Source organism: Vicia villosa, linkage group LG2 (assembly GCF_029867415.1).
Source record: "Vicia villosa cultivar HV-30 ecotype Madison, WI linkage group LG2, Vvil1.0, whole genome shotgun sequence".
Lineage (NCBI taxonomy): Eukaryota > Viridiplantae > Streptophyta > Magnoliopsida > Fabales > Fabaceae > Vicia > Vicia villosa.
The window spans coordinates 202,618,156-202,637,864 of record NC_081181.1 but is presented as its reverse complement, the minus strand read 5'-3'; the positions used below and the strand labels follow the sequence as shown (position 1 = coordinate 202,637,864).

The 19,709-nt window shown below is 33.0% G+C and overlaps 2 protein-coding genes and 1 long non-coding RNA gene across 8 annotated transcripts; 1 reads left to right on the top strand and 2 right to left on the bottom strand.

Moving 5' to 3' along the window:
- The first annotated feature begins 984 nt into the window (after positions 1-984).
- LOC131653643 (gamma carbonic anhydrase 2, mitochondrial-like) lies at positions 985-5,306 on the top strand. Of its 6 annotated transcripts, none has more exons than XM_058923895.1 (11): positions 985-1,291; positions 1,397-1,474; positions 1,590-1,651; positions 1,879-1,959; positions 2,086-2,413; positions 2,492-3,000; positions 3,083-3,144; positions 3,226-3,342; positions 3,581-3,706; positions 3,791-3,942; positions 4,719-5,306. In XM_058923895.1, the coding sequence occupies exons 8-11, from the start codon at positions 3,255-3,257 to the stop codon at positions 4,998-5,000; spliced, it is 648 nt and encodes a 215-aa protein (XP_058779878.1). In that variant the 5' UTR covers positions 985-1,291; positions 1,397-1,474; positions 1,590-1,651; positions 1,879-1,959; positions 2,086-2,413; positions 2,492-3,000; positions 3,083-3,144; positions 3,226-3,254; the 3' UTR covers positions 5,001-5,306. The 6 variants fall into 6 exon arrangements, with proteins under 6 accessions (XP_058779878.1, XP_058779879.1, XP_058779875.1 ...); XM_058923896.1 differs by having other exon boundaries at positions 1,590-1,794; positions 1,914-1,959; XM_058923892.1 differs by having other exon boundaries at positions 1,590-1,794.
- Positions 5,307-6,499: 1,193 nt separating this feature from the next.
- Positions 6,500-7,698, bottom strand: LOC131647978 (proteasome subunit alpha type-1-B-like). Its single transcript, XM_058917784.1, has one exon. The coding sequence runs from the start codon at positions 7,356-7,358 to the stop codon at positions 6,822-6,824; it is 537 nt and encodes a 178-aa protein (XP_058773767.1). The 5' UTR covers positions 7,359-7,698; the 3' UTR covers positions 6,500-6,821.
- Positions 7,699-16,530: 8,832 nt separating this feature from the next.
- On the bottom strand, positions 16,531-18,142 carry LOC131647977 (uncharacterized). Its single transcript, XR_009298014.1, has 2 exons — positions 17,806-18,142; positions 16,531-16,964 (listed from the first exon to the last, which is right to left on the bottom strand). It is a non-coding gene; the product is annotated as an uncharacterized LOC131647977 (long non-coding RNA).
- Between the last annotated feature and the right edge of the window lie 1,567 nt (positions 18,143-19,709).

Below are 19,709 nucleotides of genomic sequence, written 5' to 3'. Positions count from 1 at the left end.
TTCATCTAATCATGCAGAAACTTTTAGCACTACATAGGACTTTTCAGTGCAAAAGGATTGGTCTTTATCGTCGAAGAAATAATTGTTCAGCTGAGGGGAGAAATAAACATTCAGCTGAAGGGGAGAAATAAGTTTATTTTAAAATGATATTGTACTCTTTTTCCTTCACTAGATTTTTTCCCACTGGGTTTTTTCTAGTAAGGTTTTAACGAGGCATGTCCAAAACAAACATCCAAGGGGGAGTGTTATGAATAATTGGATGATTGTCTCCCAAGCATCTTATTTTTTATTTATAATATTGTGTATTTATTACATTATCTATATGTTGTCCTATTAATAGGACCAACCTCATTGTAAAATATACACCGATGAAATAATACAGAATCATTCTATCTTTCTCTCTTCTCTTTTATTTTCTTTCTCCTTATTTTAAAACAAAAATAATATAATTGAATGGTTAGATATATTGATGGTGTTTTTTATATAGACAAATGCATAGAAATTAAACTCTTAGATGAAAATAAAATCACCATTAAAAGATATATCAACTAATATATCGGATAATTTTCTAATTCAACGACAAATATATAAATGAGATATTTTTCTATTTTTGCACAATTACCATAAATGGACAAAAATGGACCAAGATAATTATTAGGGAGATTCTACGGTGCATTCGCCCGTTTGACTTCAGTGGTGAAACCGTAGAATTTCCCTAATTGGGAGATTCTACGGTGCATTCGCCCGTTTGACTTCAGTGGTGAAGTCACTGCAATTGACCAATAGAATTAAAGCCCTAATCAACCCTAATTAATTCTAAGTTAATTTAAGCCACATCAGCTCTATGGTAAAAATAACTTTACTGTGGGACCCATTTTTAAAAAAAACTTTTGATTATTGCATATAAGTCCTCATTCATTTAATAATATCTTACAAATTAAAATTAACTTTTATTTTATTAGATGATAATTTATTTTAAACACAAATTATATTTTTTTCTTCAAATTCGTTCATCTTGTTCTTTCTCCCAACTTCCCAATTCTTTCTCCCAACTTCCCAATCGAAGAAATCAATTTGAAACCCTAAATCCCTAAATTCCTCCACTGCGATGTCGCTCTCCTACTCCAACTTCTTCCTCGATGATATCTCTATACAACGTGGAAACCTCCAACATCTTATCCGGAGATTTGCCGGCGGAAAGCTTCTCTGATGTCGATTTGTCTCCGCCGTCGGAGGAAGCGTTCGAGTGGCCGAAATCTACGGGCTTAATGTACTTGCAGAAAGTATCCAGGTACCAATCATTTTCATTTTCTCAGAATCTTCAATTGATTGTTAACAAGAATGCATATGAAAGGTAAGTAATAAGACGTAATAACTTTTTCGATGTCTTTTCCAGGACGATTCAGAAATCATCAGTCGTTATCTTGTGCTTGTAAGGGATCCAATAATTCCAACAGCCAATAAGCCTTTTAAGGTGACAACTGATTTTAACCCTTGACTATATACATTCACAGTTGTAGATTCCCTCGAACCAATATCGTTCTCATTCATTATTTTTCTGACAAGCATTGTGTTTACACTGGATCAAGGTCTTGGGGTTCTGTTTAAGGTTTTGGCCATATTTGCATCGAGGGACATAAATTTATCCAAGGTATATCTCAGTTTGTTAGTCTAACTCAATAGATGATGATTAAAAGACTATTAACAATATGTGCTACGGAATCATATTGAAAGTCGTCCTCAAAGAAATCATCCACTAAGAGTTGTCGATGATTCCAACACTGGCATTGCCAAGTGAGTTATGTTTTTAACATTACATTGTGTTTCTAAGATGCAAGCATTGAAATAGTATATTTTTTTTATTCGACATTGAGTTAGGTACTTTGATTACCTTTTCTATATTGACTTTGAAGCGTCCATGACTGAGCCTCGGCGCAAACCGAATTAGAACATCTGCAGGTGTGTTTTGACTTTTTTTTTTATGGAAATGCTTCATGAACTCAAATCTTTTTCATAAGCTTTTATATTTTCCAAAGTTGTATGCTTGTAATGACTATATTCTAAAACCATTGTATGTCTCTGCAGGAATTTGCCACATTTCTTAGAGTGCTTGGGACCAAATTTAGGTTTGTTTATTCCATATGAAAAGAAAAAGACAATTACACGAGTTCAAGACGCAAGACAGAATAATGAAAAGGTCCTTGCTCCATCATTCCCGGATGGTCGTCTTAGAGAACAGTGGTAATCTTGAAAAAGGCATTCAAGCTCTTGCTCAGAGTTTTCCTTGGAAGAATATGAACAAAGACATAGATGTTATGTCCAAATCATAGCAAAATATCCAACTGAATGCTGATGCTACTGCATTTTCAGGACTTGGTTCTTCTTTTCTTAACATCTGATAAGTACAAATCAGGTAAATTTTATTCTTTTAAATCCACAAGCTTTAAATATACAACTCGTTTGATTCATGTATGTTTTATTGTTCTGGCAGACTACTTATGAGAACTTCATATATCGATATGATCGTCGGGAAAACCCGTATAACAAAGGTGTGTTGAATAATTTCCAAGAGATATTCTGCATCAGCATTACCCCCTCAAAGAACCATTTCAGGGCAACAGTGCCAAACGAGCCAACATTACCTGCTCGATCAGTAGGTGGAGGATATATGAACCAAACTTTGGAGAATATCCTGAAAGCTTAAAGTGGTATGTGCAAGTAGAATTGGTTCATTCCCGGTATGACCATATCACACGATGGTAGCCACATCGGATGCCCCTCAAAAGCTATGAATGATAGACATGGAACTGTGGATATACTACACTAAAATGGTGTAAAGTATTAATCAAGCTTCATGAATGCTTAATTCAGATATTGCTTTGGTGGGGAATTTTTGTGGCATCTACACCTGTACTGAAGGAAGCTGAATGGCTAGTAATCATTGGACCGATCTTTCTTACACTGTTGCTTCTTTTCATCAGTGGCATTCCACTGCTCGAGGTTTGCTTCTTACCTCTGATTTAATCAAAATTATGAAGCATTTTTGTCGCATTTCTAATGATGAGTTGCATAATGGAGGCAGGAATCAGCAGATAAGAAGTTTGGAAACGTGGAGGGGTATAGGGTATACAAACAAAAAACCAGGTAAGTTTACCTGCTCCATGTTACTACATATTTCATTGTGTCATTAAGGAGAAACAACTAAGTCAAATATTTTTTTTTCAGCCCTTTAATCCCACTGCCACCAGGAGTCTATGGAAAGTTACCTTCATGGTTCAAATCAGCTTTTCTCTTTGAATTTCCACTCTACAGTCGTAATTTTCCCTCGGAAGAACAAATTTGGTGAGGGGCAATTCTAATTTCACTCTTATTATAACCTTTCTGTCTGCAGAACTGTCCTATTATGCCATTTTGGTTTACTGCTGTCACCATGTTTTTGAAAACATTCAAAAACACAGCTATTTGATACAAAGTTTCATTACTCTGATCGGCTAATGTAATTTAAAGGTTATTTTTTTGTCAGAGTCTGTATTTTGTAGATATGAATCTTAATCATGTAGGAACTTCACTTTATGCTTAGGTGACGTCAACAACATTAGTGTTGGAAGCGGAACCAACATTCAGGATAACTCCTTGGTGCACGTTGCTAAGTCAAATTTAAGTGGGAAGGTGTTGCCTACTATTATTGGGGATAATGTTACTGTAGGTGAGTCTCTGAATAATACTTTTGCCACAATCTTGAATGATATCACATTTTTCTTTTAACCTGTATTAAAATTTGCACTGGCAGGTCATAGTTCGGTTTTACATGGTTGCACTGTTGAGGATGAGGCTTTTGTTGGTATGGGTTCTACACTACTTGATGGTGTTGTTGTTGAGAAACATGCTATGGTTGCTGCTGGTGCCCTTGTGAAACAGAATTCAAGGATTCCATCTGGAGAGGTATGTATGTGTACCTGTTCAGGTTATTTGTGTGTTTGGTTGGGATTAACAAATTACAAAGCCGGAGATCTACGTATTGGGTCGAAATTTGTGGTCGGAAATGATTCAGTAGGGAGGAACTTTGCAACCCCATAAAGTGTTGTTTATCAAATATTTTCAATTTCTATTATACTCTTCATTTTCTTGCGCTGGTCAACTTCTCCCATTGTTTCAAACTCAAATAAGATGAGATTCCTATAAAAATTTCCATAAACTCTCAGCATCCTATCCATTCTTACTACTTGGTTCCTAGCAAATTATCTAATAGCGAATTAAAACTATAAGTCTAATCATAGTTGTCAAGGTGACATTTTTTTTAGACTTGCATTTATAATAGAGTAATTACTTCCCAACTTGGGAATTTCTCCTATCATTTTCTAGCAACAAATCCCTTACGGGTTCAATGCTTCTAGATTCCACTTTCTTCGAGAAATCCTTTACGGCTCTGTGGATCTTGTCATCTCTAGCACTTTTTCTCATCTCAATTTCTTCATGCCTTTCACATTCTTTTTGATAGACTTCTTGCCTTTCGATTGTGATCGTGTCTTCAAGCATTCTCATCTCTATATTGTGTTTAGATGCTGGTGATTTTTCTTTTAAAATGCCCGGGATGATTTGGTGGGATCTAACGATCCACGTAACAATCCCACGATTTACACCTCTATTCTTGAATTCTGCTTATACTTGTTATGTGTATCATCAATGATCTATAACCATAAAATTGCCAATACTTGCAGGTTTGGGCAGGAAATCCAGCAAAATTCCTGAGGAAGCTTACTGCTGAAGAGATATCATTTATCTCTCAGTCAGCTCTCAATTACAGTAACCTTGCACAGGTCCATGCATCTGAAAATGCCAAGCCTTATGATGAAATTGAGTTTGAGAAGGCTCTCCGAAAGAAGTTTGCGCGGAAAGACGAAGAGTATGACTCAATGCTGGGCGTTGTTCGTGAAGTCCCACCTGAGCTCATTCTTCCAGATAATGTCCTACCAAAACAAGCAAAGGTTTCTACACAATGAGATTTTTAAAGAAAAGCATCTTCAATTCCAATCTTGAAAAAATGACATCAAGCAATATACTTATTTTGTTCAAATTCATGAAAGGGGGATTTTTTTTTCCCCAATAATAACAAACATGTCCCGGGCTAGGGTATGACTCCTTTTCAGATTAACGAATCAATTGTTCCATAATGTTTCAAGTTGGTATCTTCTTTGGAAAAGGAAAGTACCCTTCGTGTATGTGGATCTTTTTAGTGTTTGATGTATCCAATGCATGTGAGTTTCACATGAATATTTGATTATTCAATGATATTTATGTTTGAGACATTATTTTGGTCATTAGTTACTTGATTATCCAATGCTTTACAATAAAGTGAAAGGTGAGAACAGTTCCAAGTGAATTCACCACATTGAAATCATAATCTGCTACTCATATGCTGGAATTGTGAGGTGAGACATAGAGACACGAGAAGCCTTATATTTTGGGAGGTATCTGAACAAAGTTGCACCTATTGACCTTGTCTTGTTATCACATTTAATGCTGATTCAGTAGTTGTTGGAGCATTTCTAGCTAAATATTGTCAATGGGCTGTAATAACATTGGTTCCTAATGGATGCATGGCAAAGGCAATCATAGTTTCCAAGTGTGAAAGGTGGGGTATGTGTGAGCAGAGAGAAATTGGCAATAGTTGGAATAAAAAGAAGGGAAGTGCAGGGTCCCAGAAGTAGAACTAGAAATTGGGAGTTATTCTTGGAAGAACTTGAAGTGCCATTTTTATCACTTTTTTATACACTTTAATCCACATAAGAGCCACTTTGATTCTGTGTTTTATGCCAAAATCAACATAGCAGTCTTCATCCCTCTCTTCTATGTCAATTTACCATTAAATTCCTCGGTGATACTAGATTGATCCTATCAGTCAATTGATGCTATACTAGAATGATCAAAGGTCTATCACTTCTAGAATGCAGCGAAGTGGACACATACAGTGGTGCGTCTGTTATTCGTTCTCTTGAAGAAGTGAAGTGACATTAGATAATTGATAGTGGATGTACAAACACGTGCAGATAAAGGGTCTTTTCAAGTCTGATACGCCCAAATGAAAAAAGCTATTCATAGAAATTTGTTGTCTCCTTTGCTTTCTTCCTTCTTTGAGTCATTTCTAAACTTATATCTTCAATAAAAGCATGTAAAATTGAAAGATAAATGCTTCTGGCTAATTTGGTTATGGAAAGTTATAGTTGTATAAGTTGATGATAAAAAGAGAATTTATTTAACATTGGCTAATTTGGTTATGGAAAGTTATAGTTGTATGAGTTGATGATAAAAAGAGAATTTATTTAACATTGTTAACATTCATTTTGAAAAATTTTAATTTTTCATGAGTTAACTCTGATTCAATTTTCATTAGAAACACTTGATTAGCCAAATTAGTTATAATGTCATTCTTTTTTACTTTGAAAAAAAGGGCTACTCAAACTCCTCCCCAAATCAACCATTTATGCAAACATTTAAACAGTGTACTAAAGGATACTCATTTTTTTCATAACATATATTTGCAACGCATTAGACTAAACCCACTTTACCCAACATTTTATATCCTGAATGTCAGTAAATTGTATCATAGAGAATATTGAAAATACTGTGTTCAAGTTCATCAAATGCAGTGCAGCTACTACAACGTTCACAATGATGAGCCATGGATGAATTTCAAAGACAAAGAAGATTAAGCAAAGAAAAATTCATCAAAGAGATGTCTCCTTCCGTAACATGTTCAACATGAAACCTATTCATTTTTTAAATAACAGTTTTTAACAACTCAAGTACTGGATCTTAGATCATCAAATGTCCATTGGAGAACCACCTTGGGGTTCAGCACCACCTTGGGGTTCGGCACCACCTTGATCAGCACCAGGAGCCTGATCTGGGGCAGCATCCTGCTCAGTTGCTACCTCAGGTTCAGCAGGTGCAGTTTCTTCCTCCCTCACAATCTCAAAAGTATCAATCAACTGTTGAACGGTTTCCTGATCCAAAATGTGGAATGGCTCACCAACTCCAACCACAGCAATGGTGCATACGGAGCTTCTGAGCTTTTCACCTTGCAATGACTCCCTAGTTGCGATGAGTGCATCTTTGATTAGATCTTCCCGGGAGGAGGCTGTGAAGTTGTTAAACCTGCGTTCCAAATATGTCTTTGCAGCTTGTGAGCGTGAACCAATTGCAAAAGCCTGGTATTCGAAGTAGTTTCCGCTTGGGCAGTTGTAATAGAGGTGAGCCCCTGATTCATCTAATCCAGCTACCAGAAGACCAACTCCATAGGGGCGCTTCCATGATCTCTGAGTGCAAACCTGCCACATAATTGCATCATAAATACTCATGAGGAAGAGTTCTCTGTTCTAATAAACTTTGCAGATAGTACTCTTTCTTTTCAATGTAAATATACAGATACAAGCACAACCTTTGCCTCCCATACCCACACAAAATTGCATCATACATACTGATGAGAAAGAGAGCTTTCAGTTCTAATAAATTTTGCAGATAGTTAGTTATCTTTCTTTTCCATGTAATTCTGCAGATCCAAACACAAACTTTGTCTCCCATACTCACTCCATCCAAATTTCTTTCAACAGAACTCAATTTTTAGTATTATATCATTGTATCATAGAAAAATAATGCAGGTTGCAGAGCAGCCTAATTAGCTAACCCATTTCTGTTTATTGAAAAACACATCAGCTACATATGAAGTAACTGCATCAAGAAACAGAAGAAAGGAGGTACTTCTAAAAGTGTTGTGTACCCTATGCCGTGACTATTAACTGAAAGACCAAAAAAAATGCAGATTTCTTAATTTCTTTGATTAGCTCAAATCACAGCATAACTTGAACCCTACCTGAACCAGATTTTTCACAAGTTATATTGAATCAACAGAACAATAATGCTTGTTCCACTTCATGCCATCAAACAGCCATCTCAACATAGAATTGCATAATAACATAATATTTAAGACATTGACATACATATTCTCACACTTTCTTTCACTCTGTAAACCTTGGCGGTGTATTGAGCTGCTGAATTTTCAAAAAGAAACTGAACCTAAGGGTCCTAGGAGAATATAGGCAAAGCATATGCATATAATATCTATAGCCTACTACAAATAGCAAATCATTTTCAATAGCTTGCCTTCTTAAAACCTTAAAAGAATAGTAATTCAAGATACATTACATTACAGAGTGAAATTGAACAGTCGAAATGACCAAAAACAAAGCCCTACACTGTTACATCTCCATTGATTAAGATGCATGAGTTAATCCCATAAAGTTACAAAGACTATTTTACAAGTGAAATTTATAAATTTATTTTAATTGAGAAGTTCTCTTAAGCTAATCCAAACTTGTTCAAATGTCAGCTGAACATAAAAAATTGTATGTTTGAATTAACAGTGGGTTTGGTGGAATCATAGTTGGCAAACAAAACAGCTTGGAGCTTCAATAAAATCATAGCAAACCATGATTGTGTCAAACATACCTCCATTTCAAACATACAATAGGAATGTATGTTTGGAACAGTGGCGAGTGGCAGAGCATCATTTGAGCGAGGACAAGCCATGGCACCCCCAAGTTTCTAATATATATTATATACTATACGTTGTTAATATTGAACAGGGTCGTGTAGCACCGACCCCCTAAAATGCTATGGCGTGCAAGGCTCCAGATTCATCAAAATCAAATGCAGCATTTGCGAGCTTAGTAAAAAGGGAAAGCGCAGGATAGAGTAGAGGTTATGAGAAAAATGGAAGCAGGTAAGTCTACCAGATTGAAAGCCAGAATTTGTAGGGAAGAATATTGCGTAACTCTGGTTCCAGCTGTTGTCTCCAATCAACCATTGAACATAGAAAATCTGATATTTGGCATTGAAAAATTATATTCTGCTTGCATAACCGTTTCGGCCTTCGCAGTCTGGATTGCCTGACGCATGTAAATCTTGACTTGCTTTGGTTGTCATGTGAAAATAGAACATGAATGACAAGTTCGGCAGTCACAGATTCCCTCCCTGTTTGCACATCAACCTGTCAGGGGTTCTAATCGTTAAAAAGGTTGTCATTTAGATAATAAAACTCAGTAATTTGGCAACAGGTCAGATACAAAACGAGACACAAAACGAGACACAACCAAAGATCAATCGAAACAAAAAAGGAACCAACAAGGAACTGAGATTAATGATGTAAAATTTAGAGACGCAAAAGGGAATGAGACAATTGAACCTGGTATAGAATAATCTCACTACAACAGAGTTGAAACGAAAAAGAGAAGCAAAACCCCTAATTCCAATCTAATAGCAACTTACCAGTAACCAACATACATACTCTACAATCACAACATTGAAATCTAATCCTATCAAGAGTTAATTCATACAAAATATAGGTCGTAATAATAATCAAAGTTAAAAAATCGAAACCTCTTAATCATCAGGCATGCAAACAGTCTCATTTACTTTCTCTATATTCCCAATTGCACATGGAACCTTCTTTTCGGGAAGCTATAAATACACCCAAAAAAACAAAATCAAAACAAGAAGCAAAACAACAACAACAATGTCAATTAAATTCGATTTGTTAAGAGAAAGAGAACGAGGCTGACCTTTTCCCAAACTCGATAGCTCTCTTGACAGCCATCGATTAAGTTTCGCATGAACTTGCGCTTTTCACCCATAGCCATAGTAGGAGTAAGAGATGTATGGGTTTTGGTGAAATTAGAAAGACAAGTATTCTAATTTGTGTTTGAATAGGTATCCAAGAAAGAGAGGGAGATGAAAATTTTTGAGCTTTCAAAGGAGGGAAATGTTGGAGCGTTCTAAATTTTTTTAGGATTTGTTAGAAAAGTTGAGGGAATATGAAAAAGTGGAAGAAGTTTGAGTTAATAAAATTTACAAAAGTAATTTTGATTAATTTTAATTAGTTATATATTTGCACTATAACTTTTGATTTTATCCATTTTGCAAACTCATTTGTAATATTTATTATCAATTTTAATTTTAAAATTTATTTTTATATAATCAAATAATTTAAGAAATATATATATATATATATATATATATATATATATATATATATATATTTTAGTTAATTTAGTCTAAGAAAATAAAACTAAAAAATTTTGAAATATTAAAAAGTCTTGGTAAATTAAAAAGTCTAGTATTTATATTTTGAAAAACTTATAAGTTTATAGAATCAAATTAAAACTAAAATAAATTTTAAATAAATAAATTGTGAATCTAATTTTAAGAAAAATACATTAGAAACCTAAAATTTAAAAACAAATATTTATTCTTTTATTTATTTATTTAATTGTTATTTTCATTTTTAAAACACGATATATAACCGTTTCATTTTTTAAAATAAATATTTATTATTTTATATTTATTTAATTAATTGTAAATTTTTGTCTCAATGTCCGTCTCTGTTAGGCACGGATAAAAATCCGTCTCTAACATAGTTTACCATCTTCTGTTGACTATCTTCCATGGTTCACACATAGTTGGCCGTCATCAATGCGTCTGTGACATGGTTCACACATAGTCGGACATCATCAGTTGACTCCCTGACATGGTTCACACATAGTTAACCATCATTTATGTATCTTTAACATAGTTCACACATAGCTTACCATCATTTGTTGACTATCTTCCACTGTTCACTACGTGTAAACCATGTTAAAAGTCATAGTCAACAGGAAGATAGTCAATGATGCTTTAATGATGGTCGATTATGTGTGAACCATGTCAGAAAGTCAACTTATGATGTCAAACTATGTGTGAACCATGTCAGACAGTCAATTAATGATGTCCGACTGTGTTTGAATCATGTCAGGGATGCACTGATGATGATCAACCATATGTGAACCGTGTAAGACAATCAACTGATGATGGTCAACTATGTGAGCATGCCAGGGATGCACTGATGATAGTTAACTATGTGTGAACCATGTCTAACAGTCAACTTATGATGTCTGACTATGTGTGAACCATGTCAGGGATGCACTGATGATGGTAAACTATGTGTGAAACGTGTCAAGGATGCACTGATGGTGATCAACTATGTATGAACCATGTTAGATAGTCCATTGATGATGGGGGACTATGTGTGAACCGTGTGAGGGATACAATGAAGATGATCAACTATATGTGAACTATGTTAGATAGTTAACTGACGATGCTCGACTTTGGCAGTGAATTGTGTCGCTTATGCAACACTTTTGAGGGATTTGGAAGCTTGAGAAGTGATTTAATTATTTTTGCTCCTTTTGTTTAGTTATATCAGAAACACCATACAAATCCACTAAAATATGATTCAGAGTACATGCATTGCTATGTGACCCATTTCGTTGACTCAGATCCACTAAAATATGATTCATAGTACATCCATTGCAATGTGACCCATTTCATTAACTCTGATCCACTAAAATATGATTCAGAGTACATCCATTGCAATGTAACCCATTATGTTGACTCGTCATCAATGCATCTCTGACATGGTTCACCATCATCTACTTACTATTTTCCATGGTTCACACATGGTTGACCATCATCAATGCATTTCTAACATGGTTCACACATAGTTGACCATCATCCATGCATCTCATACATAGTTAGGACATAGTTTACCATCATCTGTCAACTATCTTCCATTGTTCACACACAATTGACCATCATCTATGTATCTCTAACATAGTTCACACATAGTAGACCATCATCTGTTGAATCTCTTCCATGGTTCACACATATATGACTATCATCTATGCATCATTGACATAGTTCACACATAGTTGACCATCTTCGATTGACTATCTTCCATGGGACACACATAGTTGACCATCATCTATGTATCTCTAACATAATTCACACATAGTTTATAATCTTCTATTAAATATCTTCCACGGTTCACACATAATTGACCGCCATCTATTGACTATCATCTGATGAATCTCTAACATAGTTCACACATAGTTGACCATCTTCTATTGACTGTCTTACATGGTGCACACGTATTTGACCATCATTTATGAATCTCTGACATGGTTCACACATAGTTAACCATCTTTTATTGACTGTCTTACATGATGCACACATATTTGACCATCATTTATGAATCTTTGACATGGTTAACACATAGTTAACCATCATATTTTAACTATCTATAACAAAGTTCACATACAATTGACCGTCTTCTATACACTATCTTTCATGGTTCACACATAGTTGACCTTCATCTATGCATCTATGACATGGTTCACACATAGTTGACCTTCATCTATGCATCTATGACATGGTTCACACATAGTCGCTCTCTCTCCCCTTAGGGTAGCAGCCGCGACACTGTTCACTCACCTTCACTATTCACGAAAACACTATTCACGAATTGGAGAGCTTGCAAAGAATGACTATGGAGAACTAATATTTTAAATATTTTAAATATTTTTTTCATTAAGTAATTAGGTTATTAAATATTTTAACTATTTAATATCCAAACTATTAAACTTTTTATTAAATAATTAGTTTATAAATTAAAGAAAAAGTTATAAATATAAGTGACTTTAATGAACTAAATATTTAATAAAATAAATTTTTAACAAAATAAATACTTTAAAAATTAATTTTTTTTTACTTTTTAATCTTTCAATTATTAATATTCAAACTATTAACATTTTTTTAACCAAAACTTAACATTATATACATAGTTGACAATCATCAATGCATTTCTGACATGGTTCAAACATAGTTGACCATCATCAATGCATCTCTGATATGGTTCACCATCATCTACAGACTATTTTCCATGGTTCACACATAGTTGACCATCATCAATGCATCTCTGACATGGTTCACCATCATCTACTGCCTATTTTTCATGGTTCACACATAATTGACCATCATCAATGCATTTCTGACATGATTCACACATAGTTGACCATCATCAATGCATCTCTGACATGGTTCACACATAGTTTACCATCATCAATGCATCTTTGACATGGTTCACCATCATCTACTAACTATTTCCATGGTTCACACACAGATGACCATCATCAATGCATCTCTGACATGGTTCATCATCATCTACTGACAATTTTCCATGGTTCACACATAGTTGACAATCATCAATGCATCTATTACATGGTTCACATAGTCGACCATCTTCTATGCGTCTCTGACATGGTTCACACATAGTGGGACATTAGCAGTTGACTGTCTGACATGGTTCACATAATTGACCATCATCCATGCATCTCTGACATAGTTGACCATCTTCTGTTGACTATTTAACATGGTTCACACATGGTCTACCATCATCAATTGACTCCCTAAGATGGTTCACACATAGTTGACCATCTTTTATCCATCTATAACATGGTTCACACGTAGTTGGACATCATCAGTTGTCTTCCTGACATGGTTCACACATAGTCGGGCATCATTAGTGCATCCCTAACATGGTTCACATATAGTAGAGCATCGTCCGTTGACTCCTTGACATGGTTCACACATGGTCGAACATCATCAATTGACGCCCTGACATAGTTGACACATAGTCGAACATCATCAGTTGACTCCTTTACATGGTTCACACATAGTCGACCATCTCCTGTCCATCTATAACATGGTTCACACATAGTCAGACATCATTAGTTGACTCCCTGACATGGTTCACACATAGTTAACCATCTTATATTCATATGTAACATGGTTCAAACATAGTCGACCATCTCCTGTCCATCTATAACATGGATCACACATAGTCGAACATCATCAGTTGACTCCTTGACATGGTTCACATATAGTTGATCATCATCTATGCATCTCTGACATAATTCACACATAGTTGACTATCATCGGTTGACTCCCTGACATGGTTCACACGTAGTTGACCATCATCGGTTGACTCCCTGACATGGTTCACACATTGTTGATAATCATCTATGCATCTCTGGCATAATTCACACATAGTTGTCTATCATTTGTTGAATCTCTTCCATGGTTCACACATAGTTGACCGTCATTTATGTATCTCTGACATAGTTCACACGTAGTTGACCATCATCATTTGACTCCCTGACATAGTTCATACATAGTCGAACATCCTCGGTTGACTCCTTGACATGTATTCCGTCAAATCATATTCAAATTTTTGAATTATTTACATAATATGGCATAATAGTATATTTTTATTGAATATCAGTGTAAAATTAATTTACCCTATCGATGGTCATCTATGAGTGAACCATCGAAGATAATCAACAGATAATAGTTAATTATGTGTGAACTATGTCAGAGATGCATAAATGATGATCAACTATGTGTCAATTATGTCAGTGATGCGTAAATGATGGTTAAATATGTGTGAACCATGGAAGATTGTCACCATCATCTACTGACTATTTTACATGGTTCACACATGGTTAACCATCATCGATGCATTTCTATCATGGTTCACACAAAGTTGATCATCGTCAAGGCATCTCTGACATGGTTCACCGTCATCTAATGACTATTTTCCATGGTTCACACATAGTTGACAATCATCAATGCATTTCTGACATGGTTCAAACATAGTTGACCATCATCAATGCATCTCTGATATGGTTCACCATCATCTACAGACTATTTTCCATGGTTCACACATAGTTGACCATCATCAATGCATCTCTGACATGGTTCACCATCATTTACTGCCTATTTTTCATGGTTCACACATAATTGACCATCAACAATGCATTTCTGACATGATTCACACATAGTTGACCATCATCAATGCATCTCTGACATGGTTCACACATAGTTTACCATCATCAATGCATCTTTGACATGGTTCACCATCATCTACTAACTATTTCCATGGTTCACACACAGATGACCATCATCAATGCATCTCTAATATAAAAAAACCTCCAATATACATATTGTGAATCATACAATATCATACAATATTACAAAAACCTCCAATATACATATTGTGAATCATACAATATAAATATAAAAAAAAAAGGAAAATAGTATTTTGGCAAGTTTGACAAATGTCACATTTTTAGAATCCTTGTCATTTTTACATTTGTTATTTTTAGAAAATTTACTATAATTGACTTTATATATTTTTTAAAATTAATTATTTTACATAGAAAAAAACAAAATAGTCACGTTGAGATAACCAAAATCATGAATTAAGGACTAACTAACTCATTCAATTCTTGCTGTTTTCCAAAAAAACAAATATTCCCCCTCTCTCATCATAAAATCCAACGCCTTTCTCTCTTAGAAATCATAGGGTTTCTCTCTTCTCAAGAACTATTTTAAAAGTATTTTAATTTTAGTTTTGGTTAGTAATATACATTAAAAATAATAATTTTTATATAAATGGTAATATGATTCTTTTTAAAATTTTCAAACAAACATATAAAAGTATTAAATGTTGCAATAATTATATATTAATATGTATATTAATTTAAAAGTATGTTCAATGATGCAATAATTATATGTTGAGTGAAATACTTTAATCTTAAATAACAATTGATAAATATTGAAAATACAACGTATTTTAGTTTTTAATTGATAAATATTTTCTCTTGCTATTATTCATTGTTACAATATCAAACAAACATAAAAAAATAATTAGAACTATTTTAATTTTAGTTTTGGTTAGTAATAATCATTAAAAATAGTAATTTTTAAATAAATGGTAATCTGATTCTTTTTAAAATAATTTCAGACAAACATATAGAAGTATTAAATGTTGCAATAATTATATATTAATTTGTATTTTAATTTAAAAGTATATTCAATGATACAATAATTATATGTTGAGTGAAATACTTTAATCTTAAATGACAATTGATAAATATTGAAAATACAACGTATTTTAATTTTTAATTGATAAATATTTTCTCTTGCTACTATTCATTGCTGCAATATCTAACAAACATAGAAAAATAATTAGAACTATTTTAAAAGTATTTTAATTTTAGTTTTGGTTAGTAATAAACATTAAAAATAGTGATTTTTAAATAAATGATAATCTGATTCTTTTTAAAATAATTTCAGACAAATATATAAAAGTATTAAATGTTGCAATAATTATATATTAATATGTATTTTAATTTAAAATTATATTCAATGATGCAATAATTATATGTTGAGTGAAATACTTTAATCTTAAATAACAATTGATAAATATTGAAATTACAACGTATTTTAATTTTTAATTGATAAACATTTTCGCTTGCTACTATTCGTTTCTGTAATATCAAACAAAAGAAAAATAATTTGAACTATTTTAAAAGTATTTTAATTTTAGTTTTGGTTAGTAATAAACATTAAAAATAGTAATTTTTAAATAAATGATAATCTGATTTTTTTAAAATAATTTCAGACAAACATATAAAAATATTAAATGTTGCAATAATTATATATTAATATGTATTTTAATTTAGAAGTATATTCAATGATGCAATAATTATATGTCAATATGTATTTTAATTTTAGTCAGTAATAAAGATTAAAATATAAACCATAAACTGCTCTATAAATATTAGTAAATTCATTGATCTCCACCGCATAAACTTTTGATCACATTATTTACAGTCACAAAAAGAACAAATAATATATTGTTTCCCATAAGTAGCACATGAAAGCCAATAATAAGCTTAGAGTAGCCTCTGTATGATCATTGAATATCGCATACAAAATTTGGTGAGCTTTGTGCCTGCCAAACAATTGTGTCCAATCTCATTGATTTGAAGTACGGGACAGACGAAACGAACCACCAGCGTGCATCATTTAAAAAAAAGGTAAAGGAAAACTGCAGGTGGCTGGGATCGAACCCACGCCCCCGCACTTTATGAACTTAAAAATCTGAAACAAAAGCGCTTAAAAATCTGAAACAAAAAAGCTTACGCCGGTACTGTTCCTCCATTGTTCTCACCATGCTTTTCCCGGACCTGCACATTTCATACTCATATAACACAGCAAATAAATATTAAAAAATCACATGGTTCAATTGGAAATTATATTCTGAACACAATAATATCTTCTTTTTTGTCCAATTTTACTTCTTTTGAGGAATACCAATTTGAAGCTTTGATAACCCAACAATGGTGAAAAGCCAAACTCCATCTTCTTCTTCCTCAAGACCACCACCATGGCCAAACTCATATTTTCTCCATTCCTCATCAAATTGAAAAATGTAAAATACCAAATTGCTCGGAATTTCATCACGATTCCAACCATGTAACTTATTAAAGCTATCAACCAAAGATAAATACGAATTTCCAAAAAGTACCAAATAAACCCTAACTGAACAATTCAATCAATCTATGAACACAGTTGATTTTAATCGAAATTGACGACGCAGTTAGATTTAGCAATATAATATCTACATCTTCCTACAAAAAATTTATGCTAATGATGCTTATATGATGACAGTGTCGATGTCAACGGCGGAGAACCACCGCCGGAAAATTCTCCAAACCAATTATAATTTCTCACGTTAGTTTTTTTTTATATTTATGTTTATATTGATTTATTTTGAGTAGATTTTGATTTGGTGAAATGGAGATTGAAGTGAAATTGTTGAAATCAAAGGGTATCTGAAATTATATTTTTACGACTATGAAAAGATGAAGTGTGGAAGATGAATCATAATTTATTTTATTCTTTTAAAAACATTAAAATTTAAAAACAATATTAATATTAATATGTTAGGAACTAATAAACATTAAAATTTAAAAACAATATTAATATGTTAGGGACTAAGTTGCAATATACAAACTATAAAATTACCACAGTAAGTGTCAATAAGGGTCATTTAATGCTTCAGTCCACTGTGGCACTATTAGGACTTAGGGCTTAATTCTGATTGGTCAGACAGTGACTTCACCACTGAAGTCAAATGGGCGAATGCACCGTAGAATTTCCCTAATTATTATTGATTTATGTTTTATTCCATAAGATAAAAGTGCATAACTAGTACGTCATACACTATAAGTACACACATAAGATAAAAGTGCATAACTAGTACGTCATACACTATGAGTACATACATAGATGCAGCGCTAGCTACAACTGCATGCATCTTATTTATTTATACTATTTATTTATAGTTATAAAAAGTTTTAACAGTTTTGAGTGCAGAAACATTTCCAATTATTGCAAGTGCCACTAATTAAGTGGGCTCTGTTCTTGCAGTGGTCGTCACAGCTGGCATCAGTAAAGCATACTCCCCTGTATGTATCAGCCAAATGCTGACAAGTGTTTGCCTCTGTCACCACAATTTCTTCTGCATCCATAATTACCATTAAAACAGTATTAGAATATCATTAAATAATTAAAATAAAAAATACAAATAATTTGTCAATTCTGTTTGAAGATAAAATGATTAATGAATTTAACAAATGCATTATATAACAATTAAGTAATATACTAAGAATGATGAGTTAATTACGTGCAACAAAGAGGAAAAGGAAGAAGAAGGACAAAGCAGCTAGTGATTTCTTCTCCATAGCTTAATTAGTGATGAATGTATAAACTTAATATTACTCACTTCACTTAATGTGTTATGTGTGTGTGTTTGATATATGCAATGATGATCGTAAGACACACATATATATAGCGCCAAAGGGCTTAGTGACTAGTTATAAATATATATATATATATATATATATATATATATATATATATATATATATATATATATATATATATATATATATATATATATATATATATATATATATATATGACAATGAAAATTTATGAAGATAGAGGAAACCATAATTGAGTTTGTAATTTCATGGAGAAAAGTCAATAACGTAGGGCGTATAGTTTTAGTGGAGCTTATCGACATATTTGATGGTGGCTACAAAACATACGAGACACAATAATACAACAACGTGAGTAATTCTGCATTACTTGCTACAACAGACAGAAGAGAATTCAAGTCCTATAACTTAAAGGTGATTAAAATTCTTTTTGAAAAAAAAGTTTTATTCAAAATTTATGGTTCCCCATTTGAATTTCCCCTCTCCTTTGTTTACGGCCATGAACTCAGTAATTTTTTTCTACATCATCTTTTTGGAGGGGTTAGGTCATCTTGAAGAGCATCCACATTAGGTTAAGAGTAATAAATAAATAAATAAGAGAGACATCACATATTCATCCAACACTTTAAGATAATAAGTATATGAGTCTCTCATTTATAAAGTGTTCAACCTCAATTTTATAACACTTTATAAAATTGTATGTTCTTTAATGAATGAGGAAGGATCAACTCAACGCGTTTTACCATCTAGTGGTGCTCTTGGCCCTTTTTCTTTAGGCCTTGTGAATGATCCAAAACAATATCCCTTTTGAACATGTGATGAAAAAGCTCTTGAAAATCATGCGAGTGATTTGCATAACAGTTTCATCTTCATATTTCAAATTTCAAATTTATGAAGCTATATATTCAGCAAAATCAATTTATTATTTCCTTATTTGAGACATATAAAGATTCTATTTTTTTCCACATATTGTTGAATGAAATCACACATTTATTGATTTTCAATATTTTATTTTTGGGTAGACTTAGAATCCCTTAAATTTACCTATCCCTTAAATTTTATGGTTGTTATTTGTTGCCATTATTTCTCTGAGCCTACTTGGAATGACAAGTCTGATGATTTTGAGGGTGAATGAAGAGGCATGCA

What these genes read in the sequence shown, in the direction of transcription:
- LOC131653643 (XM_058923895.1), top strand. Translation starts at nt 3,255, where the DNA reads ATGGAAAGTTACCTTCATGGTTCAAATCAGCTTTTCTCTTTGAATTTC. An exon ending in CCCTCGGAAGAACAAATTTG is followed by an intron (nt 3,343 to 3,580) that starts GTGAGGGGCAAT and finishes CTTTATGCTTAG; the next exon opens with GTGACGTCAACAACATTAGT. An exon ending in CAAGGATTCCATCTGGAGAG is followed by an intron (nt 3,943 to 4,718) that starts GTATGTATGTGT and finishes CAATACTTGCAG; the next exon opens with GTTTGGGCAGGAAATCCAGC.
- LOC131647978 (XM_058917784.1), bottom strand. Translation starts at nt 7,358, where the DNA reads ATGAGTATTTATGATGCAATTATGTGGCAGGTTTGCACTCAGAGATCA.